At 40.4% G+C, this 26919-nt stretch overlaps 2 protein-coding genes across 4 annotated transcripts in view; one reads left to right on the top strand and one right to left on the bottom strand.

Annotated features, from left to right (window-relative positions):
• Positions 1 to 17431, top strand: part of adcy2a (adenylate cyclase 2a) — a 33591-nt gene extending 16160 nt beyond the window's left edge. Inside the window, exons 7-25 of one of the 3 annotated variants that reach the window (XR_003594909.1) lie at positions 348 to 475; positions 1219 to 1377; positions 1543 to 1675; positions 1758 to 1934; positions 2046 to 2089; positions 2228 to 2308; positions 3149 to 3218; positions 3421 to 3518; positions 3599 to 3683; positions 5147 to 5284; positions 6089 to 6208; positions 6335 to 6519; positions 8738 to 8822; positions 10334 to 10492; positions 10659 to 10856; positions 10974 to 11084; positions 11184 to 12402; positions 16767 to 16769; positions 17421 to 17431. Coding sequence is in view for 2 of the 3 variants with exons in the window: in XM_028012635.1 (XP_027868436.1) it covers positions 348 to 475; positions 1219 to 1377; positions 1543 to 1675; positions 1758 to 1934; positions 2046 to 2089; positions 2228 to 2308; positions 3149 to 3218; positions 3421 to 3518; positions 3599 to 3683; positions 5147 to 5284; positions 6089 to 6208; positions 6335 to 6519; positions 8738 to 8822; positions 10334 to 10492; positions 10659 to 10856; positions 10974 to 11084; positions 11184 to 11298; positions 13417 to 13541; positions 14877 to 15029 (2364 nt within the window). In the remaining variant the exon portion in view is untranslated. Of the gene's footprint in view, positions 1 to 347; positions 476 to 1218; positions 1378 to 1542; positions 1676 to 1757; positions 1935 to 2045; positions 2090 to 2227; positions 2309 to 3148; positions 3219 to 3420; positions 3519 to 3598; positions 3684 to 5146; positions 5285 to 6088; positions 6209 to 6334; positions 6520 to 8737; positions 8823 to 10333; positions 10493 to 10658; positions 10857 to 10973; positions 11085 to 11183; positions 12403 to 13416; positions 13542 to 14876; positions 16465 to 16766; positions 16770 to 17420 lie in introns of those variants that run through there. The other 2 variants (XM_028012635.1, XM_028012636.1) reach the window with 2 other exon arrangements.
• Positions 16985 to 26919, bottom strand: part of dnah5 (dynein, axonemal, heavy chain 5) — a 92478-nt gene continuing 82543 nt past the window's right edge. The window contains exons 85-88 of the mRNA XM_028012637.1: positions 26441 to 26653; positions 25186 to 25338; positions 19487 to 19718; positions 16985 to 17495 (exon numbers count right to left, since the gene is read on the bottom strand). Of these exons, the coding sequence (XP_027868438.1) occupies positions 17344 to 17495; positions 19487 to 19718; positions 25186 to 25338; positions 26441 to 26653 (750 nt within the window). The 3' untranslated portion in view covers positions 16985 to 17343. The remainder of the gene's footprint in view (positions 17496 to 19486; positions 19719 to 25185; positions 25339 to 26440; positions 26654 to 26919) is intronic.

Consider the following 26919-nt stretch of genomic DNA (forward strand, 5'->3'; position numbering starts at 1 on the left):
AACCGTCGCTGATTTGGCAACTTTGCTGCAGGCTAAATAAAAAAGCTCATATTCAAACCAACAAGTTATATGTCAATTAACCTGCTCTCACATATCCAAATGTCCTGTAATATACCATTACCCTTGATATTATTTAATATAAAGTTACACATAGTGATTCAATTTGCTATGGTTAACATGATTAAATCTTATTTTCACCTATCTTGTACTTAACGGTGAAGAAAATGTGATAAGTTCGGAAATGTCTTTAAAAGGTGATTTGGTGAAATTACATTTAAAAGGCCACTTGGAAGGTCTTTCAGTCAGACCCGCTTTTAAGTAGCTTCTCTGTGTGTTTCTACATGCAGGAGAATGAATGTATGCGAATCAAAATTCTTGGCGACTGTTACTACTGTGTCTCTGGCCTCCCGGAGTCTTTGCCAAACCACGCTAAAAACTGTGTGAAAATGGGCCTGGACATGTGTGAAGCTATCAAGTAAGTGGCAGATATATAACAGTAATATTTACCACCTTTTTTATTCTCTCTCTTTTACTGTTTGTCTATCTTTGTATCTTTCAAAGTGTTCATTTTTGAGGTTTCAGCAAGGTTATAGTGCTACTACGGCTAGCATAAGGGGTTATTGGTATGTTTTGCCTTTTCCTGTTCATCTTTCTCATAGATGGCACTATTTTGGCTGTACCTTGTCTACGAGGTCCTTACCTTTTCAGCTAACGATGGTTATAAAGGCTCGTATCAAGACATACTTGCCACATGGCCGGAGTTTTAAACGTCCGGCAGTAGCAGTTTTGTTTCTCAGCGATGGGAACTTGTGCGGCAACTGATATGTAAATGGTTGTTTGTAATAACTGTATTATAAAGGAGTATTTTTTTAAAAATTCAGTTTTTGTTTTAGTTCATGTTGCTACACACTCAGTAACAAAATTAACTGTAAGACTTTAACTTTTATAGACACAATAAGTTATATTGATAAGTTCTGTCAATTTTAGCAAAATTTTAACAAAATATAAACTTCATTGCATTTTAGTCAGTATGTATAAGTTAGCTTTTTACTACTTATATGTAGATTTCTCAGTTTGTGTGCACATGTGCGTAGGGAGTTGTGTTTTCCACATTTTAAAGTTAAAGAAATAAGTTTATGAGGAAAATATTTTTGAACAGCGAAACTGGGCATAGATTCTGATTTATCTATTTAAATACAAATTTCTGATGCATTACAGAAAAGTACGAGATGCTACAGGTGTCGACATCAACATGCGTGTGGGCGTACATTCAGGAAATGTCCTGTGTGGTGTTATTGGACTACAAAAATGGCAGTATGATGTTTGGTCACATGACGTTACACTGGCCAATCATATGGAGGCAGGAGGTGTACCAGGGTGAGTAAAAGATGAAACCTTGCAGTGGTAAAGGTTTCATAAACTGATAGCTTTACAGTTTGATTGTTCTAATAGGTCAAATTCTCTCTGTTGCAATAGTCCTATTATTATTATTATTATTATTAAATATTACCATCAACAAATGACTCATCAATTCATTGCTAGGCGCGTTCACATCACATCAGTGACGCTGGAACACCTAAATGGTGCTTATAAGGTTGAGGATGGAGATGGACAAGAGAGAGACCCTTACCTAAAGGAACATGGCGTCATCACTTATCTTGTTATCAACCCAAAGGTACAGGACTTCCACTGAATGAATGTAATACGAGGCAGTCAAGAAAGTGCTTTAAAATCCCATTACTTCCATATATGTTCAGGTGGAGCGCTGGAGCCCACAGCATTATTATCGGCCCAGACACACACTGGATGGAGCTAAAATGAGAGCCTCAGTCAGGATGACCCGGTACCTGGAGTCGTGGGGAGCAGCCAAGCCCTTTGCTAACCTGCACCACAGAGACAGCATGACAAATGAGAATGGCAAGATTAGCACCTCTGTGTGTATTTCTTTTTATTATTATTATTATTATTATAAACTAATTCTATTGTGATGGGTGGTACATTTGCTGATGCCAACCTATCCTGTCCCTCTCTTGCTTTGTTTTAAGGACGTGCCGAAGGGGCAGTATCATTTCCAGAGGAGATCGGAAAGGTATAAGCTACCCTTTTATCAGATAAATATTTATGCCAAGTTGCCCGTTGACTACATTTCCATTAAAGGCCTCGTTGCCACAGACTGTGTTGGCTTAAAATACATTTTCTTCCTGGAACTTTCTGTTTCCCTGTACAGGACAAAATCTCAGAAGAAACGGTTTGAAGAGGAATTCAATGAACGGATGATCAGGACGTTTGATGGAATAAATTCGCAAAAGTAAGAGTTTTTGAAAACCCTACTTTCATTGAACACTTTATAATCGTAAAACGTTCTTTTCAGAGTTACATCCAGGGTTTCTACACCTTCTAGAAAAATATGGACTTTGCTTTTATCATATGATAGGTCTTCATAAGTATGCTTTTTAGTCATGTGGACTGTTTTTAAGTGACATCCTCTACTTTAGATTTCCCATATCTGAGCTTTAGTTTGACACTTGGCCAGTTGAGGTGCCATGTCATCCACTCTTGCTGATATTCTCTGTTTTCCCTAAAGTTTACAGTTAGTGCAGTCATCTACCAGGAAACTTTAGAGAATGTAATGCTTCCTTCTCCAGACAGCCTTTATAGAGATACTGATTTTATTTTTCAGCAGGACTTAGCGGCTGCCCTGCGTCACCAGGTGGCTCAGTGGCAGAGCAGGTGTACAGAGACCGCTGTAGTGCCAAAGAAAAGACTTGGCACCTGACTACTCTGCCAAAGTGGTGTTGCTGTGCTTGATTTGTCTCTGATTCTGAAATGAGTGACAAAAAACATGGAACTTTTTTACAATACTAAAATTGTATTAGATGTACTTGTACAGATAATGGATTCTGCATGCTTTCAAGGCAAATGCTATATTTTTAAATGTCCAGAATATGATCAAGAAAAAAATGTCAACTAAAATTTGAATATGAAAGAAATGAAAATTTGAAACAGAAAATGTGAACGAACTCGGAATATAGCACATACAGTAATTCTTTTAAGGATCAATTATATGAAAATGTACTTTTAGGCTCTTTTCTGTTCTGTCCAGTTATTTTTTATGCCTAACTGCATTTTGTGTGGCTTTTTTTCCTAGACAGTGGCTCAAGTCTGAGGACATTCAAAGAATATCACTGTTTTTTCACAACAGATCCTTGGAGAAAGAGGTAAACAGGGATCAGCCCCTGCCTGGGTGAAATCAATTACATAATGCATCAAAAATTGTCCCTTTTTATTACATTTGACTGCATTTAGCCTAAAATGTCACTGCAAAAATGATATCTGAGTACACAGTTGAAAAGCTGCTCAAAAAGATAAACAATTGTTGACACAATGAGTTTTTAATTTTGTTTTCTGTTGCCTTTTTAGTACAGAGCAACAACCTTGCCCGCCTTTAAATACTACGTCACCTGCGCTTGTTTGATCTTCTTCTGCATTTTTGTCGTGCAGATCTTGGTTCTGCCAAAGTGAGTGACCTTTAATTTGTTATATAACGTTTATTAGTCTATGTCATTACAGAGCTAATTTCTGTATTTTTCTTTTTCAGAACGGCTGTTTTAGGAATATCATTTGGATTGGCCTTCCTCATCCTCTCCTTGATCATCTTCATATGTTTCATTGGACACCTATTGGTGAGTGATGTCACTTTTCTGTGTTCAGTTAAAACAAACACGTAGGCTTTGACATGCCTACAAAGTGCTGAAGAGGAAAAAACGCTGCTTGTTAGAAGAAGAATCATATCCTCTATTAGCATTGATCTTTAATAACTATTGAAATAGTCAATAAAACTGTGTTACTCCCTGGTTTATGTTAGTGCCAGTAAGTGACTATTCTTTAATGGTTTCCAGTCATCATTCTTTATTATCCAGTTCAGTTACCTGCCGTCTCATTCTTTGAGGTGTAAATGGTTTTTGGACATCAGTAGCAGGACTAACAATCTTGTTTCACTATTTCCTTTGGAAATTAAACACAGGACTATCTGAGCCTGTAGCCAACCATTGTTGTCTGTACTTAGTTGAGCTGGAGAAACAAGTTCAGCCCATCGAGGCTCCAGCTTGTGATTTACAGGACATAAGGGATCTTGTGCTGACGGCCTTTTACCAGATACCACAGCAAACATTTGATCTAATGGGTTAACGCCTCAACACTTTAGGGCTATTTTGGCAGCAAAATAGGGACCAACACATTATTGGGAACATGGTTTTAATGTTATAGTTCTTTGGTGTGTAGTTGATGCATTTTGTGTAATTTAGCACTGAAATCAAAAAGCCATCTACCTGGTCTACATTTCAAGTTATTACCAGTCTGCTACGTAATGCATTGTGCAATTATTGGCATGTTGGAATATGATGTACATCCTTGAACTACTCAAACCTATGAAAAAAAGGTTTCTCACTGTTCCACAATAAATCACACTAAGCTGCAGTTCACAGTGTTGTTAAAAAAGTAAATCAATTGATTGTAAAAGATAGAAACACATGGTTTCATTCCATGGGTAAAAAGCTTAGCAATAAACATTATATAGAGACAATAAAACCCTTATGGCTGTTCAGCGAAAGCTATAAAGTGGCTGTAGCAGTAAGAAGTGTTGAAATTTCTCCCAAAAAAGCATTCTCACATACAAACAGCCCGGTCAAAAAAAAAAAAAAAAAAGAGGAGGAAATTCTGTTGATATTCAAATAGCTATTTGCTGATTTTGAATTTTGTTTCATAGTGGAATCGCATATGCTAATTTTGTGCCACAGTTTCCACTTCTCTTGAAAATGGATGCAGGGTAGAATTACTTGAAAAGCCCTCTGAAGCTATGGGTCTCTTAAAATGCTTGGATTGGTGCTGCTGAAGCATTTACGTCAGATTCAGTGAAAAGAATTGTATTATATTTCACACTTAAACCAGTAAATAATAGTCTGTTGTTTTTCTCATCCACATGTATAGCTTGCACTATTTACCGTAACTTTTAAAACTACAAGTTGTGTTTGATCTGTGCTTTAAGTGTTTTGATCCCTGTGATGCATGTGGGGTCTTCTGTTCTTGGCTGTGAAGTCCTGTAGCGTGCCAACCCTTGATCCCGTCTTGTATTTGTGTGTGCCTACAGCACTGCAATAAAAGTGCATCTACTTCTTGGATGTGGCTGCTGAGGTCATCAGTTATTATTGCCAACAAGCCTTGGCCTCGCATCACTCTCACCATGACAACCACTGCTCTAATACTCATAATGGCAGTCATCAACATGGTAAGCTCTTATGTGCAGGTACTGTTCTAACAAAGAAGTTACACTTTGTAGATTTCACACCCTATGAAGCATCAGTCTTAAACACATCGCTCTTTTTTTGTGTGACTCAAATAATATTAGAGCGGAGTGGAATTAATGTTTTATGCGTGATTTAAATAAACAGATTTTGTTGTTATAGCTTTTAAAAAAATAAGCACATTTCCCTTTAAAAATATATATTCATGAGTACTATATTTTCACTCCCCCTATCCACATTGGCCTTATTTCCTAACCCTGATAAGAAGACAATATATAGCATGTTTATTGTTCATTGCTCATTAATTTATAGGTGTGTCTAATTGCGTTTTATTTTTATGGAGACTAGAGACAAATACATAAAGGCTGAGATGAAGGGGGAAGCAGTAGCCTGAGGCGTGAGACGGGGCTGGCTGTGTGATAAAGCATGGTGTCAAGACCCTGGGTTAGACCTTCACACAAATCGATTCCAGAGATTATAATCGTGTTTTGCGTCTGACATGGGTCAGACGCTCAGGGCGGATGAACCAAATTATCTACCCTTTGCTCAGTGGGACAGCGATTCTTGTTTTAACCTGCAGGTTCCCATTGATGGACATCATTGAATGGTTGTCACAATTGGCCTCTAACAAGATTGTATTTTCGTCCTGCGAGTCTCAATTCTGGCTTGTTCTGCTTATACACATACTGACGAGAAAAGCACACAGATGAACTGTTTTATTGTCTGTTATTTTTTAAAAACTTTTGCAAGGAAGCAATAATATGTTTTAATGTTTGATTTTCATCTAGTTCTTTTTGGAAGACGACATATCACCTCCAGTTTTGCTTTACAACTCCTCTAATGAAACTCTGCTTTACCCTACTGGGCAGCTCATACACTTCTCGGGCAAAAACAATTATTACCTCCCTGTAAGTGTGTACAAATCAATTTTTATGAGAATAATGGTCATTGTTTCTCTATTTCTTGCTTTCATTATTTTCATGATGCTGGAATTAATCTCCATCTCTGTCCATCAAACCCTCTGTGCTGTTCAGTATTTAATTTACAGTTGCATCCTGGGCCTGATCTCTTGCTCGGTGTTTCTGAGGATAAACTATGTGCTGAAGATGATTATAATGTTGACCGCAGTGGTGATCTACAACATTATTATTCTACAAACACATGCCTCTCTGCTGGATGAATATAGCAGATTCCTGTACAAGACTGAAAGCCTTGACAGGTAGGTGGAAGGAATGTATGTGAGGGAATCATTAGCAGGCAAAGCAACAAACTTCTGTCTGTTGCACACCTCATTACATAAGCCTCATTATGGAAAGAAAATGGCTCTAGTACAAGGTTCATTATGTTCTGTTAATAGCAATAAAAACCACATAAAAATTAGAGGTAAATATCAGGCAAAACCACATTAAAAGCAAACCAAACATTTCACCAAATTATTGATCCGGCGAGTCTTGATCTAAGTGTTTTGTACTGTGAGTTGGAGACTGGTGGGTTTAAACACATCTACAAAATGTAAAGCTCTGCAAGAAGCCTTCTGAGTCTCGGTGAAAATTTCAATTTATGTACGGATATCAAGCACACATTGGCATCTCTCTGCAGTGATTAAATGGGAATTAAGACCAAGTGACATACTGCAGGCATTCATTATAGGTGAATGTATCACACCTTGTTTTACTCATTTCATGCGTTTTAAAGTGTCAGAATGCATCAGGAAATTGGTTGCTTCTAAAGGCTAGCTGAACAGTGCACTACTTATGAATGAAACTAGTTATGACAATGTATATTGTTTCCTATACTTTAGATGAACGGTGTAAAAGTTGGTGTATTGTCATGGTACATTACCTTAACCATAATTCCACCATTTAATTTATTTCTACAAATGAAAGTTAATTACTCCGTCTAAAGTGTAGGAGGTTTCCCCAAGTTGTGAAACCACCTGAATTATTCAAAGAGTTGCTTCAATTATTCAGCATGTTGATGTCAGCAAATCTTCATCAGTGCTGACAGAGTGTCTGCATAGTGTAGCTTGAGATGCGGTTGTGTTATTATTGAATTAATGCAGCAGGATTTGAGTGGCACTAGTTTATGTTCTGTTGGAATATATGTGCAGAATGTACAGGATCGCTCTCTTTTTTTTTACACAAATGGCAGCCTGGCTTAACAGGTGATGACGCTGCATATGGTATGGCTTCAGATTTACAGAAGGGTGATGCTGCAGCTTCATTTACCCAATAGATCATTTACCCAGTAGGTAGATAATTTCCCGATTCCATCAAAATACAAAGAAAATGCCCAGTGGAGTACCTGGGGGTGCTAATGAATAAAGATGGATGTGAAGTTCTCATATTGAGGTGGCTGACATTATTGTCATGAGATATGACAATATTTGTCGTTCAGTCCCTTAGGAAATCCTGCTGGAGAATAAAAAAAAAAAAAATTAATTAATCTTGCATGTATATATTGATCAGATGACTTACCTTATTAATGTGGCGCAAACTTGAACAGATTCTCCCATTTTGGAAAATATGACTTGAGAGATGCCATGATTCATAAAAAGCCAGGGAGTTGATGAAGACCTAACTCAACCAAATTTGAATAACTCCCATTTCTGTAGATGTTGAATGTATCTTCTTTGCTATCTTCTCAATAGCCTTCATGTTTAATGTTCCTTTAGTTTTTCAGCATTGCAATTTCAGCATATATGTGCAACTCCATGTATGTTGTTCTTTTTTCACTTATGGTGCAAGTTCTTACATAACATGATAGGAGTTGTTATGGTTTTAGTGGTTTATATTTCAGTTTTTCAAACACATAAGCAGTTTTAGAATTGAACATGCCAGGCGTAAAAACACATTATAAAAGCCTTGGCCTCACTTTAGCTGAAATGCAACAAAGTAACCGCTGTCGTCGTTATTGTGTCGTCATGAGCTGATTAGCAATTTCGACTGCTAGTCAGCTCACATTTTTTCATTTATATTGTAAAAAGGAGTGAACTGATTGGGCTATGCTGTTTTTCAAGATTTCTGGGACGTTGAGAGTTAGATTGGAACAGGAATTCCCAAATGATACAAGATATGTTTGCATTAATAAAGATGCGGTAGCGCTCTGTTGGAACTTCATCACATGTTTTGATTTTGAGAAATAGCTGTGGTGAGCGACCGTGCACCATTGCAGCGGAAAGCTGTCACTAAAATCTCAACAGTAAACAAGCTCTTGTCACAGCAAAGCAGAATTGACAGTCAAGACTGAGTGACAGCTTAAAATAAAACGGTCTGCTAACCATTCATGAAGTGCGTCAGTGATCTTGTAATTAGCTTAATCTCATAATTTTCTCTTTTAATTTTTCACTCACTCTTTAATAATCTGTTTTCATTCATTAGCTTTGCCACTGTCTGCAAACGGTCTAACAAATACAATGTTTTTCTTTGCTCATAAAGACCAGGAGTTCTCAAGGACCTGAAGACCATGGGCTCTATCTCTCTCTTCATCTTCTTCATCACACTGCTAGTTCTTGCTAGACAGGTAAACGTTGATTTGATTTAAATGATCCGATGCTCAGCTGATGCACAGCTTTCAAAACATGTCCAAAAATACACCTGCACCTTTTTTCTGTGTGTACTTGTTTCTTTATGCAACTAAGCTTGTTTCAGTCTAAAACATTTTTCTCGTTTTCTTTCAATCCATTCTTCCTGCTCTGTGCTCTGTAGGCTGCCTATTCCAAATATAGCTTTGCCTCCCTAAATCCATTTCTGCATTACTCCATTGTTTTCCTTAGTCAGACTATTTTTATTTAAATGTTCAGAATTACCCACGCACCAAGTTAATGAGGCCCCTGGTTCTTTTCCTTTTACTTTTTAAGACACACAAATTAAGTTGTTTGCCTAATTACAATCTATGGGATAGTTTGTCATAATTGTTCAGCTTCTTCCAGAACATCAGACAAACAAGTCATAAAATTAAATCTGAAAATCATTCATCACAATGCACAACAACTTATTTTTGCCTAATTACTCCGTCACAGAGTCTGCCGTTCCCAGGATCCATCAACTGTACTAGATTCATAATTCCTGAATTTCAAACCAGAGATGGGACTAAGGATGCTTTCTGAGTATCCTTATTGTTTGATGTATTAATACTAGGTAAAACATTAGAACATTAGCATTCCTGTGGATTTTGGAGGCTTTAGTTTCATTCGAAGATATGTCACCAGGTTTCAGAGAGCTACACAAAAGTAACCACCTGATTTTTCTTTTATTTATTTTCACAATGTGTCATGTTACAGTTATTTTTTTTTTTTTAACCAGAATAATGTGGGGTAATGTAAAAATTTACCACAAAATAGTACATAATTGCAAAGAGTAAAATATATGATAGATGGATTTATTTATTTTTTTTATTATCTCAAAGCATGGCTAGCATTTGTATTTACACCATTTGGAGTCAATACTACATTTTTTGTCTTTTTGGATTAGTGTGGGCTTTGCACCTTTATAGACTGAAATGTGTGCTCATTTAAATAAATCAGATATTCTAGATCGTTTGGATAGAGACCATATCCATCAGAGACCATCAGTTATTAAGTTTTGAACTTAGCTCATTCCTCTGTTTTAATTATAAAAACTATTATTTTCAATTAAATATTCAATCTGTGATTACAAACATGTGCCCCTTGTTGTTGCATCATATTTAACAAACTGTAAATGTTTCAAGTGCAGAATACTTGACTATACATTATTCCGACCAGAGAATATCACACACTGAGTGTGTCCTTTATTGGATTCTTTACACTCAGCCTCACATCATTAAAAAGACTTTCTGAAGAGATAACAGGTCATTCAAACAAAGCTCCATTGATTACTGCTTCCACTGCGATTGTTTTTCTAATGGCAGAACTGAAACTGATTTGTTTGTGCTTGTTTGTCTTCAGTGTTGCTGTCCATATTTATGTCAGATTTTTGTTTTTCTGTGCTTCCTGGAAGCAAGCTTTACAGCTGTACCTCCAGTCTCTTCACCTCTGTGTCCTCTTGTAACAGAATGAATATTACTGTAGGTTGGACTTTCTCTGGAAGAACAAGTTTAAGAGAGAATGTGAGGAAATAGAAACGATGGAGAATCTCAACCGGGTTTTGCTCGAGAACGTCCTGCCTGCACACGTCGCAGAACACTTTTTGGCTCGCAACTGGAAAAATGAGGTTGGCATTTCCTTTCCTATTTGTACAATATATTTGTATCATGACAAACATGGAAACTGTTCACCACTTCTATGCAACCCATCCTAAGATTAAGTTTTCTCTTTTTTCCCCCACAATGTTTCTTAAAAACTTGTGCATTTGCTTGAAAAATCTTTTTACCCGACAGACAAAACACAGAGAAATTGACAACTTGTGCAACTCATCCGTTATCTTGCAGGATCTGTACCACCAGTCCTATGAGGTGGTGTGCGTCATGTTTGCCTCTATCCCAGACTTTAAAGAATTCTACACTGAATCTGATGTCAACAAGGAGGGATTAGAGTGTCTCAGGCTTCTCAATGAAATCATTGCTGACTTTGATGAGGTAAATTAGCATCGGTTAGAATTTCCATAACGTATGCCTCATGGGTGTGATCATGTGATTTGAACAAATGTTTTTTCTTTTATTTGTTAATATTTCATAGTTTCTTTTTTCGTGCAGCTCCTTTCCAAGCCTAAATTTAGTGGGGTCGAGAAGATAAAGACCATCGGCAGCACTTATATGGCAGCTACTGGACTGAATACATCGTCTGTGACAGAGTACACTACCCAGGTAGACAACTTCTTTTTAATTCTTATGCTGTTTACATGACTGCCATTAAACATGTTGCTCTACAGTAGAAAGCATAGTGTAAGTGGCGTTTTCTTGCAGGAGGATGACAGACAGTATATGCACTTAGGAACTATGGTGGAGTTTGCATTTGCCTTGGTGGGGAAGTTGGATGTCATCAACAGACACTCATTCAATGACTTTAAACTCAGAGTTGGTGAGTATCGCAAAGAATAAAATAAAGACTGTGTGAAGTAGGCTAAATGGAGGTAAATGTCAATAAATTAAAATAACATTAAAAGTTTGTTTATTTCTGTAGCTCAGTTCAAAACGTATCTCAAAAGATACACACGGGGGGATATATTTCAAGTGTTTCATTTATTATAATTTGATGACTATAAACTATACAGGGAAAAAAAAAAAAGGAAAAAAAGCTTAGTTTCTCCAAAAGTTTTAATATTACTTACGACCAGTATTAAAAGATTTATCTCCAAACACAGAAATGGTATGGTCTCTACAGGAAGACTGCTGGTCCAGCAGTTGTCCAGCTGACGGTCATTCACACTCTCCACAAGGAGGGTAAGATAGAAGGAGCAATTGTTGAAGAAACTGACTTGTCAGTGTACTGTGTGTAACCATAAGAGTGGAAAGTTAATTGGGGGAAAAAAATCTGGTTGAAAAAGGTGCACAAGCGACAGGGATAAAAACCCTGAGAGGACTGAGATTGTTCAGCAATGTCTAAAAATAAGAACTTTGAGGAAAGTCACAAGGTATGGACTGCACCTGTAATCAATGTTTCAAGAACCACGTCAGATCGATGAATCCAATGTATTACAATTGTCGCTTTCCTCTTGCTGAGCCTCTTATGAGCAAGAAACAATAGAAGTGTCTTACCAAGAATGGTGAGACACTTCTATAGTCTTACCATAGAAGTGGTATGGGGGGCAGTCGAGTCTTTTTTGGGTGAAAACAAATTTTCTATCTCACTAAATGAAAATCAAGATCCCAACATCTTGAGGATTTTTATTGCTCTTGGGTAATATTTTGACAAACTGGAATAAATGCTTGAAATACAGTATATTACGGTTTGACTTTAGGTACTTAACCCTCCCGCAGTCTTAAGAGACGGGGAGGCATTTGGACCTCATGAGCTTTTTACCCTGTGCGTGGTTCAGTGAGGTCGCACTGACCCCATGTGTGCTTTTACAAGTTTTTTTTTATGTGGTTTGGGGAACTGACAATATAACGGGACACCCCCACTCCACCTTCACACTGTGTAACCATGACATCTACTGCGGTCCTCCTGAGTGTCGATGTAAGAGTTAAGTAACTTTTTGATGTTCTTCCTTAAGTTGCACCTGTATTTGTTTTTTCTGTCCCACTGCTGTTCCTAAAAGTCATAGTAACCTCAGTGCAATTTAATCATTTCTTTCAGACATGACCAGTAAAATATCACATAACATTGATACTAGACAGAGATTGATATAGAAAGGTTAGGGGAGCTTTACAAGTACTGTCTTTTCTGCTCAACCTAAGATGTGTTCAAAAGAATCCGTTTAAACTTAAACTTGCTATTGTGTACACTCCAGTGCACCAAATGGTAAATGTCAAGGAAATGTATTTTTACCCCCTTCCTATCCTGCCGAAATAGCTAATGTCTCTGCAGTGATCATACACTAAACACCACTGTTCTGAAAAAGTCATGGTCTTGGTCGGGAAGAGAGGCACGTCCAAGCTCCCTGCGAGCAGTAAGACTTAGTTTGCTACTTCCAACACGGCTTTGCAGGTCTCAGCATGAGATGCTCCATTAACTCAGCAGTGTGCAAGTGTGTGACTGGATGACTGTATATCCCTGCTGCTTCCAGACTGGACCTAACAACCCCTATGAGGAAAGAATACTTGTCTTGCTACTCTGGACGTTTTCAAAGCCAATTGTTCGATGCCTTTTTACATGTGTACGCTGTCTGTTTCCCACAAATCTGGGTACAGTCTTTAATTTGCATGAAAAGCTCGAGCTGAGGGTCTAATAGTGTTGGGGATTAAGGGCTCTGCTGTGCTTAGCTTCCAATGTTGTGAAAAAATCTTGTGAAAAGCTTTGTTTCTTATCACAGCAGAGGGTTTTCTTTTTTTCAAACTACTCTCAGTAGACCTATAATACTACTTAAACAAGATGATGAGATCCAGAGTAAAACAGACCAAATTTATGTTTTCTGGACAGGAAATTACAAAGAAATAAAGCATATGTGACAAAAACAATACATATTTTTGTTATTCTTGAGAAATATGATAAATTAAGATGTATCTTAGGAGCTGATTTTGCCTCGTTCTCAATCAGGCATTAACCACGGTCCGGTGATTGCTGGAGTCATTGGAGCTCAGAAACCACAGTATGATATCTGGGGAAACACAGTAAATGTAGCCAGCAGAATGGAAAGCACTGGAGTCCTGGGGAAAATACAGGTGAGTGACATGAACTGGCTTCTTTTGTTTATCTTTAACTTTCGTACCATGTTAGTCTGAAATATCACATTTAAAAGTGATCACAACTTGCCTTCAATTCCTTAGTTTTACATACAAATTAGGTACATAGGTAGAACGATATGTACAGCATGTCAAAAAAAAAATGCTATGGAGTAAAAAAACTGAACATTTGTTTCTCTAGAAAATAAGGGTGTAAAAAACAGTTAATAGTAATAAGATGCACCTACGTACAGGATTCCTTCACATTCCATGTTAAAATTCCATAGTTTTACAGACTGATTCTCCAAAGTTCTGTCTATTTTTAGGGATCAGATCTATTTTTCCATACTAATCTAGACCTGAAAAAAGAGTAAACCAAATTTGCAGATGGTACAGAAACACTGTAAATCAAAATAGCAATAAAATGCACTCCAAAATAGGATCAAAACCAATGTTAGAATTTTGAAAGTAAATTTACATTTAACAAAGTTTGTACATTTAAAAAAAGAAGACTGACATGTTGAAGATGAAATTTTGTCCCTCCACATGTGTGGTTTATAGCAGAAAGGACATCTTATCATCTCAACATCCCCCGACACCTTAAAATCTTATACTGGCATCTTGTCTAGGCACCGATAAGGTGGAATGTTTTTCCATCACACGGCATGTTGCTGTTGCCACCATCTAGTCTTCGGAGAGCTGCATTATACTTCCCAGCTTGCACACATTCAATATAGCCATCTGTTGTGCAGTGCAGCACAAATGCAGTCCTCCTGATTTTCTTCTGGTAAATAGCTGCTGATATTTACAGATAAGAGATAATATAAAAAAAAGTGCTGTGAATTTTCCAGGTAAGCTTCCCCTCTTTCATTTTAACAATGTTACCTCATTTCAAAACCCGCAGAAAATATTTCTCATTTTTGTTTATGAATCTTATGAATCGTGGTCTTTATTGTGCCATAAGCTGCTGTTTTTTTTTTAAAACATGGAAATTTCATTGCTCTCTTTTTGCACAGTTTGCTGTGTAGACATGTAGTTTTATGAATAAGTTGTGAAATACACTGTGATCTCTTCTCCCTTCCCTCTAATAAGAAATGTAAATATGAAACCAATATTGTTTGCAATTTACTTAAGCACAATATGCAGATATGTGTATATACATATTTGTACAATAAATAATCCCAATCTGGTCTTTAAAGTGCAACAGAAGAAGTGCCATGCAAATGTACTTTTCACAAAACTCAAAAAGAGGTAGACCCTGATGCTTCCGGAGGAATGTAATCCAGTCATGTAAAATGAGCAAAACAGCCTTGACTCATGTGGTTCTCCCTCTAGGTGACGGACGAGACAAGTCGCGTCCTTCATAATCTGGGCTACATGTGCTCTTGCAGAGGGATCATCAATGTCAAAGGCAAAGGAGAGCTCAAAACCTTCTTTGTGCACACAGAGATGACGCGCTCACTGTCCCAAGGGAATATTATGCCGTAAGACTGAATCTTACGGCGGAGGTACAACCAAAAGTCTTTGATCGGTGACTGAGGAACTGTCTTCGAAGAGCTTTGCTAATAAAAACAAGTGCGACTCAGGAAGAAGACTGACAAGAAGGAAAAACAGATTTTACCATCACTTCGCAAAATAACTATGCCACAGATCTAGTATTCATTTAGTCCTTTCCGTAACAGTACAGCAATTATGTTGGACAGCAATTATGTGGGAAACACTACGATTATAATGCAATTAGAATGTCACAGCTGAAACGTATTCAGGCTTAATGAAAAAGAAAAGTTTCAGACGTTCCGAATCAGTGATTGCGTAGCTATGCGATGCTTGTTGCAACCCCTGCATTGATGCCAGCTGCACCACAGCAAGTCTCACTTTTCAGGGAACGGGACACTCAGGGTTGCAGAATAACATGCTTGGAAAACTCCAAAGCACTTTCACAGAAAATGTATCAGCAGAATTTCTAAAGGACCGATGGCACCACAAACACCGGCTTGTCGCTGGTGTTATGAATGTAAGTTTGTGCTCCTCATAGAAGTATTTTGAAATACTACAAGTCAAGCATAAAAAAAAACAGCAGAAGTCCACTTCAAGGATGAGGCTTGTCTTTAAACAGAAGGCGGCAACATGGTTTACAATGGATACTTCAGAAATCTGTTAAAATCACAAAGTCTTGGATGTATCCTAAAGACTGTCCAAAATATTGTCCAGAATATTTTGAAATAGTCTGCACTCCAATCATCTTGTCTGCATTATCCAAAGTGTATTTGTCAACTCCTGCTGAAAGCAGGGGAGTTTGAGGCCAGATGCATAACAGTTTGTGAGAAACACAGAAATTGTACATTTTCTGTTACTTCCAGGCAGTTGTTGAGAATATGCTTAACAGTTGTACATGTTTCCCCATCCAGCTGAATGTAGATTACAATTCAAACTGAGAACTAAAGCATGCAGAATTTTTGTAACACTGACCATATACATCTGCCAAAAAAATTTATATTTTTCTGCCACTGTTAAACATTCAAGTTAATGTGGCCAAGACGTTGATTGACGCATACTAGTTTTCGAAGTGAATAATGGGGAAGAATGGGCAGAATGTACCTTTTGAAACCAAACAGGAGTTGTGGAAGTTAACAGTGCTTTTCTGTTTTAATACACTTTTATGCTCCTGGCCTCTATTGCATAGACCTGAGCCAAACAAACTCAAAGAATAATAAAAAAAAATCTAATTATTTCAGTGTAAATATTTTAGTTTTGAGTAGTTAAAGCCTGATTTATGTACAGGATAGGTTTAGTGTGTACGGTTGCTTTGTAAGAAAAGATACAAAATATTCTTAAAAAAAGTTGTTTTTTTTGTTCGTTTTTGGATGATGCCATTGTTATTTTTTGTAAAAAACCTCAATAAATTTCTATGTAATTTAGTTCATCTAAGCTCTTAAATTCTTGTAGCTTTCTTAGATCCTTGACAGGATTGTGCTGCACTTACATGTAATGGCATAATAGCGTAAATAATCCCAGCATCCTGCACTGATGCATCTTGTTCACTCGAAGCAGGCTGCACCAGACGGTGACATCAACATAAAAACTTCCTGGTCTACCTTTTGAATACAGTTAACACTTGACACGATGAGTCTAAACTCATCAGGGTCGAAACTAAATCTTTCTGTAAAGCTTTTTTTTTTTAAATCTAGAGCTCCTTTCCCGACGTCAATACGATCTGAAATAGAGACAGTAAAAGTAGGCACATTGAAGGTGACATTTCCCCCTTCTATTGACATAAACAGAAATTATGTAATAAGTTGTATAACCAGTACAGACGTCATATCCCCAGCTAACGACATCTTAAAATCACACTATTTATCACCTCATGTTCACATCTGATCCTCAAACACCACAGCTATAGCCGACACTGAGTCCTTTCACTTTATGAAAACGCTGAATGCAGGTAAACGTTTGTGCCACATTTAATGCACTCATGGCTTTATTTGAAAGTGACATCCAAACTCTACATACTTACTGCACTAAACAATTTCGAGTCATTTAAAATAGGACAACTATCAGGACCTGATGTATTTTTTCTAAATCTTTAATATTAAAGGCATCTTACAACAAAATTCCCAACAACATGATGTATCTCTAAATGGAAAATCAAACTTAAAAGGGACTTTAGAAGAAAATTTTTCTACTGCATGCCTAAAAACTTTACACTTCATTATTTATGGTTAATCCTATTGAGACACGGGGTCTTGTTTCTATAGGTGACTGGTTTTATGAAGTTGATATGTTGCGTGTTTACGTAAATAAATCATTTAACGTCACAGAGCAGAGCCACGCCCCTGAGGATCCAGTGTTCTGGATGCAGGGAAGTTTTCAGGTCCACAGCTGCGATGTAATTTATGTCTGTCCTTACCGGTTTCTTGTAAATTGGACAGGAATAGAGGCGTGAATCCTTCACACCTGCAACACAGAGCAGAAAAAAAAAAGCAATTCAACAGTGTTCTGGAAAGGGAGCAGCAGCTGGTAAAACGTTCTCTCTTAATTAAAGATATTTTAAGTGGAAGTTTCAGAAACTGATGTGTTGCACCAAAGACATCCAGCTGTGTTTGACACCACATCTGTTTTTTATGAAACTAACCAACAAGATAACTCAAATTAGGACAACATAGTTATTTCCTTTTTCAGCAGCAGTTTGTTTACTGCTTTTTTGGACTGCAAGTTTGTGCTTCATTACTTATTTGCCATAACGTAAAAAAAAGCTGGAGGTTGCCTTGAGTGTCCCTCATCAACTCTTTCTTAAGCAGCTACAGACTGACGAAGCTAAGTAGTTCAGCAAACTGGAAAAGCTTCAAAACGGCTTAACATTTTTAGGTAAAACACCTTTATGAATGTTGATATGAAGTATTGTTTTAATCTCGATGCTTCTTGGCACACAAACTGCCGAGTTATTTTTTTATATACTGGCGAGAAAATTTAAAAAAACATTTTCGGTCATTCTGTGTTATGTAATCCTGTGTGCAATTTCTAAAACCAAAATTAACAAGGAAAATTGTTTCATCAAAATCTTTGGTAAAGGATTAGGGCAAAACGGGGCATAATTGTGAACAGGAAAGAAAAAAAGATCCATGGTTTTGAGTTCTTTCTTTTGTTCTGTGAAGACCTTTTAAGAGTTTTCTTAGAGAACATTAGTGAACAAATAATTTTGCAAAGACAAAAGTACACACAAGACAGGTCAAGGAAAAATATGTGGAGTCTTGGGCATCCACTAAACTAACAGAGCGGTTAAAAACAGCATTAATCAGAGAGACAGCCAAGGGCCCCATGGTAATTCAGACATCCACATCCCAGGTGGAAGAATCTGTTACTGTTAAATGGGCATTCCCCAAATCTGGCCTTTTTTGAAAGACTGAAAAGAAGAGGGCTAAAAGAAAGCCATGAGTAGTCCTTTGCACTTCCCCTTAAGCCATGTAGGAAACAAAGTAAAACAGCTGGAGGAAAGGTTCTCTGGCCAGCAGAGCCCAAAATAGAACTTGACCTACATGCAAAACGCTGAAGAAAAACAACCACTGCATACAGCATAAAGCTCAGCATACCGTCATGCCCATGGTGCAACATGAGCATGACGAAGTCATGCTGTGGGGTTGAAATAATATTAAATCATTAGAAGAACCTTAAAAAGCTGCAGATTGGAAACTGGAGTGGAGATTCACCTTCCAACAACACAGCAATCCTAAAGCTACTGTAACCAAGGCTACGGTTAAATGTTTAGATGAAAGCATATTTATCTATTCAGCTGTATTAGTTGTTAAAGACAAATTTCAGATCCAAGTCAAATCAAATACCACTAAGATATTGTACATTGAACTTTATAGTTATGTTCAGCAATAACACAAAATACACAACATCATGATGCCAGTGCTATAAGACAATCATGTTGAGACTGATTTTATGTTATTTGGAAAATGGGTAAAATGTTCCCAAAATAATGACTTCATTTTCTCCTCAGTTTGTAAGCTTACCGGCAACATTTCATGTCATTGTAACGATGGGTTTACAGCCCCTCCTGCACTGCATACAGTCAGCTTGATTGTTGTAACAATGATAAGGTAGCTGATGTCAGTGTTAAAACCAGGAGCAAAAAGTTTACCACTGAATGATCAGCGTTATTCATCTTTCAGTGGCTGTAAGATGTTGCTGCACCCTGGCCTTATCTTGAGCAAATACTGTGGCACAAACCGCTGGAAATGTATCCCCCAACATCATAAACAACATTAAGTCTGCTTGACATTTAAATGCTGCATGTATCCAGTCACTGTGTGGGATGAACATCATGAGGAGAATTCAAGATGCTCTTATAGTAGGCAGGATTAAGGCTTATGCATCAATTCTGCCCCCCCACCCCCCGCAGCCTGACCCACCTCTTTGTAGTGTCGTTTAATTGGAAACCTCACCGTTATTCTCGGCGTACATCCTGATCACAGGCATCGTCTCAAAGAGGACTTTGGGCTTGGAGTCGACAAGTTTGCAGCCGCGCCGGTCCCAGCCGGCCCCCTCCAGGTAGAGGCCGTAAACGTACACTCCCTCTGCTGGTGGCTGGGTGATGTCATCCTTCATCCACTTGGTTACCTCGTTGCACAGCACCATGCGGTCCAGGGCCCAGCCTTTGTTGGCGCGAGTGATCTCCTGGGAGCGCATGAAGAAACAAATCTGCAGGTTAAGGTCTTAATGTTCCAGCTACAGCACTGATTCAATTCAGATGGAAGGGCAGCAGTAAAGCTTTGAAAGTAGGACATAAAAATAAAGTATGTTGGAATCACTGTAATCTTGGAAGAAACGAAAAAAATAAGATATGAAAAATAATTTTGCGACTTTCATCACATATTGTACATAAACCGATCAGCCTTTTCATGTAGTTTGTGTTTTCAGAGCTCCAACTTATCAACTAGAAGCCAGAAAAGGTGGCTGTTTTCAGGAGTTCACATTAGTCCTACAAATCTGCTCCCAGTAAAATGCAGACAGCTCCATCATCAATAACTCCCGTCTCTGAAGAGCTGGGGTTTTTCTTTGGTGCAGAAGGAAAAATAAACCAAAAGTCAGACGCAGAAGCATGACACAAATACTAAATGATTTCAACTTCCTCCCACTGCAACTGCAAAATAAATAAATTGATGTCGGCTCTCAAAACACAACTGAAAGTTCTGCCTTTTAGTTAATATACAAGCAGGTGAAACTTGACATAATGGAAATCATTTGATTTTGTTAGCTGAATATCTCTGTGTTCAACATTCAGTTATTTGCGCAAAACTAGACATGAAGGTTGAAGCTTTTCCATAGAACTGCTAATTGCTCCTTATTCTGGCCGGAACAGAATATTAGCATTCAGACTATCCTGAACAGTGAAATGTGTAGTTGTTCTTTTAAAGGAATCGATAAATTCCATGTATCCAACTTGAATCAGGTTTTGATAATAATATACGTAGCACAGTGCATTTTCTAAATTCAATTTGATTTTAAAAAATACTTTATTGATCTAAAAAGGAAATTAAATGTAACTCATTAATTCAAGGTTCTTCAAAGAGTTGTAGTTGATGATGCGAACTGTGGGAAGGAAGGAGCTCCTGCAGCAGTCTGTATTACAGCAAATTAGACAAGGCCTCTGACTGAAGACAAGAGGGTGTCTATAATTGTCTTGATACATAATGCATATGAACTCTGTTTCTCATCTGTCAAAAAAAAAAATCAATTGTTCAATTGGCCTTTGCCCTGCCTTTGGTGCTCAGGTTTAATTACTGAGCACAATATTCAGCAACACTTTGTTAGATCATCATTATCTCTGACTATAGCACACATTAGCATCCATCCATCCATCCATCCATCTTCTTCCGCTTATCCGAGGTCGGGTTGCGGGGGTAGCAGCTTCAGAAGGGAGGCCCAGACTTCCCTCTCCCCAGCCACTTCTTCCAGCTCCTCCGGGGGAATCCCGAGGCGTTCCCAGGCCAGCCGAGAGACATAGTCCCTCCAGCGTGTCCTGGGTCTTCCCCGGGGCCTCCTCCCGGTGGGACGTGCCCGGAACACCTCACCAGGGAGGCGTCCAGGAGGCATCCTGACCAGATGCCCAAGCCACCTCAACTGGCTCCTCTCGATGTGAAGGAGCAGCGGCTCTAGTCTGAGTCCCTCCCGGATGACTGAGCTTCTCACCCTATCTCTAAGGGAGAGCCCAGCCACCCTACGGAGAAAACCCATTTCGGCCGCTTGTATCCGCAATCTCGTTCTTTCGGTCATGACCCAAAGCTCATGACCATAGATGAGGGTGGGAACGTAGATCGACCGGTAAATCGAGAGCTTCGCTTTTTGGCTCAGCTCTCTCTTCACCACGACGGACCGGTACAGCGCCCGCTTGACAGCAGACGCTGCGCCAATCCGCCTGTCGATCTCCCGCTCCCTTCTTCCCCCATTCGTGAACAAGATCCCGAGATACTTAAACTCCTCCACTTGGGGCAGGACACCCCCCCTGACCCGGAGAAGGCACTCTACCCTTTTCCGGCTCAAGACCATGGCCTCGGATTTGGAGGCACTGATCCCCATCCCGGCCGCTTCACACTCGGCTGCGAACCGATCCAGCGAGAGCTGCAGATCACGATCTGATGAAGCCAAAAGGACCACATCGTCTGCGAAAAGCAGAGATGAGATCCTGAGGCCACCAAATCGGATCCCCTCAACACCTTGGCTGCGCCTAGAAATTCTGTCCATGAAAGTGATGAACAGAATCGGTGACAAAGGGCAGCCCTGGCGGAGTCCAACTCTCACCGGAAACGAGCCCGACTTACTGCCGGCAATGCGGACCAGACTCTGACACCGGTCATACAGGGACCTGACAGCCCGTATCAAAGGGCCCGGTACCCCATACTCCCGGAGAACCCCCCACAGGGCTCCCCGAGGGACACGGTCGAACGCCTTCTCCAAGTCCACAAAACACATGTAGACTGGTTGGGCGAACTCCCATGCACCCTCCAGGACCCTGCTGAGGGTGTAGAGCTGGTCCAGTGTTCCACGACCAGGACGAAAACCACACTGCTCTTCCTGAATCCGAGGTTCGACTATCCGACGGACCCTCCTCTCCAGGACCCCTGAATAGACCTTGCCAGGGAGGCTTAAGAGTGTGACCCCTCTATAATTGGAGCACACCCTCCGGTCCCCCTTTTTGAACAGGGGGACCACCACCCCAGTCTGCCAATCCAGGGGAACTGCCCCCGATGTCCATGCGGTATTGCAGAGTCGCGTCAACCAACACAACCCTACAACATCCAGAGCCTTAAGGAACTCCGGGCGGATCTCATCCACCCCCGGGGCCTTGCCACCGAGGAGCTTTTTAACCACCTCGGCGACCTCGCCCCCAGAGATTGGAGAGCCCAACCCAGAGTCCCCAGGCTCCGCTTCCTCAGTGGAAGGCATGTTGGTGGGATTGAGGAGGTCTTCGAAGTACTCTGCCCACCGGCCCACAACGTCCCGAGTAGAGGTCAGCAGCACACCATCCCCACTATAAACAGTGTTGGTGCTGCACCGCTTCCCCCCCCCCTGAGACGCCGGATGGTGGACCAGAATCGCCTCGAAGCCGTGCGGAAGTCTTTCTCCATGGCCTCTCCAAACTCCTCCCACACCCGAGTTTTTGCCTCAGCAACCGCCCGAGCCGCATGCCGCTTCGCCCGCCGGTACCCATCAGCTGCTTCCGGAGTCCCACAGGCCAAAAAGGCTCGATAGGACTCCTTCTTCAGCCTGACGGCATCCCTCACCGAAGGTGTCCACCAACGGGTTCGAGGGTTGCCGCCGCAACAGGCACCGACAACCTTGCGGCCACAGCTCCGATCGGCTGCCTCGACAATGGAGGCACGGAACACGGTCCACTCAGACTCCATGTCCCCCACCTCCCCCGGGACGTGTTCGAAGTTTTGCCGGAGATGGGAGTTAAAGCTCCGTCTCACAGGGGATTCCGCCAGACGTTCCCAGCAGACCCTCACAACACGTTTGGGCCTGCCAGGTCTGACCGGCTTTCGCCCCCGCCACCGGAGCCAACTCACCACCAGGTAGTGGTCAGTGGACAGCTCCGCACCTCTCTTCACCCGAGTGTCCAAGACATACGGCCGCAGATCCGATGAAACGATGACAAAGTCGATCATCGAACTGCGGCCTAGGGTGTCCTGGTGCCAAGTGCACATATGGACACCCTTATGCTTGAACATGGTGTTCGTTATGGACAATCCATGGCGAGCACAGAAGTCCAGCAACAGAACACCGCTCGAGTTCAGGTCGGGTGGGCCGTTCCTCCCAACCACGCCCCTCCAGGTCTCACTGTCGTTGCCCACGTGAGCGTTGAAGTCCCCCAGCAGAACAAGGGAGTCCCCAGGAGGAGCACTCTCCAGTACCCCCTCTAAGGACTCCAAAAAGGGTGGGTAATCTGAACTGTCGTTCGGCCCGTAAGCACAAACGACAGTCAGAACCCGTCCCCCCACCCGTAGGCGGAGGGATGCTACCCTCTCGTTCACCGGGGTAAACCCCAACGTACAGGCGCCGAGATGGGGAGCAACAAGTATGCCCACTCCTGCCCGACGTCTCTCTCCCTGGGCAACTCCAGAGTGGAAGTATGTCCAGCCCCTCTCAAGGAGACTGGTTCCAGAACCAGAGCCATGCGTCGAGGTGAGACCGACTATTTCTAGCCGGAACCTCTCGACCTCACGCACTAGCTCCGGCTCCTTCCCCACCAGAGAGGTGACATTCCACGTCCCAAGAGCCAGTTTCTGCAACCGAGGATCGGACCGCCAGGGTCCCCTCCCTTGGCCGCCACCCATCACACAGTGCACCCGACCCCTTTGGCCCCTCCCACGGGTGGTGGGCCCATGGGAGGGGGGGCCCATGTTTCCTCTTCGGGCTGAGCCCGGCCGGGCTCCATGGGTAAAAGCCCGGCCACCAGACGCTCGCCATCGTGCCCCCCCTCCAGGCCTGGCTCCAGAGTGGGGCCCCGGTGACCCGCGTCCGGGCGAGGGAACACCAAGTCCAAGGTTTTCCTTCATCATTGGGGTCTTCGGGCTGCACTTTGTTAGCATACTTTATTAATTTACAGTAAGCAAGAGAAAATTAATTATTAGATCTTTTCATATTTTCTAGCTGCATTTGAAAAAAATAAAAACAACAAAAACACATAAGTTCAGAGTCCATATATCTCAAGTTTGCTGGAAGGGAGTTCCAAAGTCTATTGATGTAAGAGCCCCATCACCTTTAGTTTTCAGCTTTGTGTGTGGCACACCCACAGGCTTTGGTCACAGGACCTCAGGGAACTGCTGGAGATGAGTGAACTTACGAGTTGTATCAGTTTCCGTCAGCATGTCATTTGTCACACAGAGAAGAGCTGTTTTTGTTAAAGGAGCTCTATGGAAACCTGAAATACATTGATCAAAAATGTTGTTTTCTTTCAGAGCAGCAGTTGGTAAGCTCAGCCACCTTCTCTAAAAATCAATTAAATTTAGTAATTGCAAATTACTAAATGTAATGTAGCAGAAATCCAAAATAAGATTTTAGTAAATCTCAATTTGTATCCTACATTTTTCGCAAGAAAATGTCATTTTATGTCTGACAAAGTTGCATTTTAATGCAACCTTTGTCTGAGACTTGAAACTGTTACAATAATAAACTGAGAAAGGTAAAGGAAGCTTGCTCGAAAACCGATGTTTAATGTCTGTAATGGTAACATTTCTCATTCAGTATTTTTCATTTTCATTGCTTTGTATTTAATCTTTTTTTGTTTGTTTTTTCATGCTGTGCTGAAATATAATTTCTAATCTGAATCTTGCATGAAGAATTGTAAAACTGATTAACTGTATTGGGAAAAAAAGACAGTAATCCCATAACAACAGGAGGCAGGAGTTTTAATGCAGTTCAAGCAGAGTTAACCATTGAAATTATTTCTCTGCTGCATTCATTTGCCACACATTAAGACAAATTGGAGTTCATACTTGCTTATCAGTGTTTGTGTGTGTAGCTGCACATATGTTTACTCGTGTGTGTCATTGCGAATGTGTGCCCGCCTCTCCCTCTGTGGGCCATCTGGTCTCCTCCCTGGCAGAGGGTAAATAGGTGGGCTGCCTGGTGCCATGTGTACCTGTCTCATCGCTGTCAGGAAGCCCTGCGGGTTGAAGAAGCCTGTCATCCAGAAGCATTTGGGCCGGCCCTCAAAGATCCAAGCCTGAAACTGGCGGTTCCGCTCAAGCAGCTCTGTGAACCAGAACCCCAGGGTGCTGGAGGCCCACGATGCCTACAAGGAAAACAAACACGGGCAACAACATAATCAACATATTCTGGTGATATATTGAACACCTAAACAGGGTGGATTAGATGAGCAGAAAGAAATGGCGACCGAGTAAGCGAAACAAAACGACTTCGAGAACAAAAACTCTCAACTAGGAAGGAACTGAAGCCTAAAATACTCTATTTTCAAAGCATCAATAATAAGCATAATAAAGTGGCTTAATCATGAGTTGAAAGGAGAAAGAGTAGGACTGATGAGATGAATTGGTGTTGAGAATAAATAATCCTGTGTTTTCCTTCTATCTCTGTTAGCTAGTTGCTAAGCTAAACCTAAAGGAAATGACATGTTAGGAATTGCAAATGAGAGCTATGTTTAGAGGAGATGACACACTAGGGAACACCCTCTTTTAGGGCGTAGCTTAGATAGAGGCTAACAAAGCAGAGCACAAACTGTTCTTGGATGCCATTTTGTCTTGCTAACTCCTAAACGTGGCATAAGAAATGGACCAGCTGTACTTTGGTATTAATAAATGGAATTCATGAATTCAACTCACTGACTCTTCTTTAACCCCATACATCAAGAACTCAGCATGGAGAACGGATAATTCTCTACACTGGCTTGTTGCTGAATGTTCCATACAAATAAACTTGACTTGCTGCTCTCTTTATACAGTACCCAATGTTCTCAGAAAATATTGTCATAATTTTGTAGAGTGAGAAAATCTAAAGATTTTTATAAAACAAAACATGAATGAATCCCAATAGATGTGTGTTGCTCTTTAAAGTAAATTAGTCATTTTAAAACCAACTTCGAATGAGAAAATGACTTGAGTCATAACAACAAGAAGTTACTACCATATATGAATGATGACGATGCTTCTGTTACAGCAACTTATGGCGGCATTTTAAATTGAGCATTTCATACGTTACATCATCATTCTGCGATATTCTAATCCATTTTCTTCCACATACAGTTTGGTCATGACAGTGAAAACACAGTAAAGAAAGGAAACATAAAATCCGTATTTATGCCTCTTAAATTTTAAAAATGTTCAAATGATTAACAGTTTAAGGTTCAGCGTTGTTGGTTTGTACTCGGGGAACCAGACCTTCATCCAGCGTGCAGGAATGCGAGCATCATACATGCAGTCCAGGGCGTCCCGCAGGTTCTCGCTCATGATGATGGTGCCGTCGATTGCCAGCTTGAGGTCCACCAGAGTGTGCCGGACCAGAGCTATGATCCGCTGCATTCGATCAATCTCCTGGCGGAGGAAGATGTTCATGGGCTGAAAGGGCCCCATTTTCTGAAGACGCTCTCTCACCTGATTTAAAATGAGAGTCAAAGACAAAACAAGAAGAATGACAAAAAGTTCACACGTAATCTTAGTTTAAAATCTGTGACAAGACTTAATATTTGATCTTTACAAATGCACTTCAGAGGAATGGCTATTGATTGTAGTTGAGATGTGCAAGGTTGGTAGATATGTCATGAAAATAACTTGCGACTGTAAATGCAGAGAAAGGTGGATCTCCTAAACAACTGATTCAGAAGGGCTAGATATAAATACACACTATACTTTTCAGATTT

The sequence above is a fragment of the Xiphophorus couchianus genome, chromosome 3, assembly GCF_001444195.1.
Source record: "Xiphophorus couchianus chromosome 3, X_couchianus-1.0, whole genome shotgun sequence".
Classification (NCBI taxonomy): domain Eukaryota; kingdom Metazoa; phylum Chordata; class Actinopteri; order Cyprinodontiformes; family Poeciliidae; genus Xiphophorus; species Xiphophorus couchianus.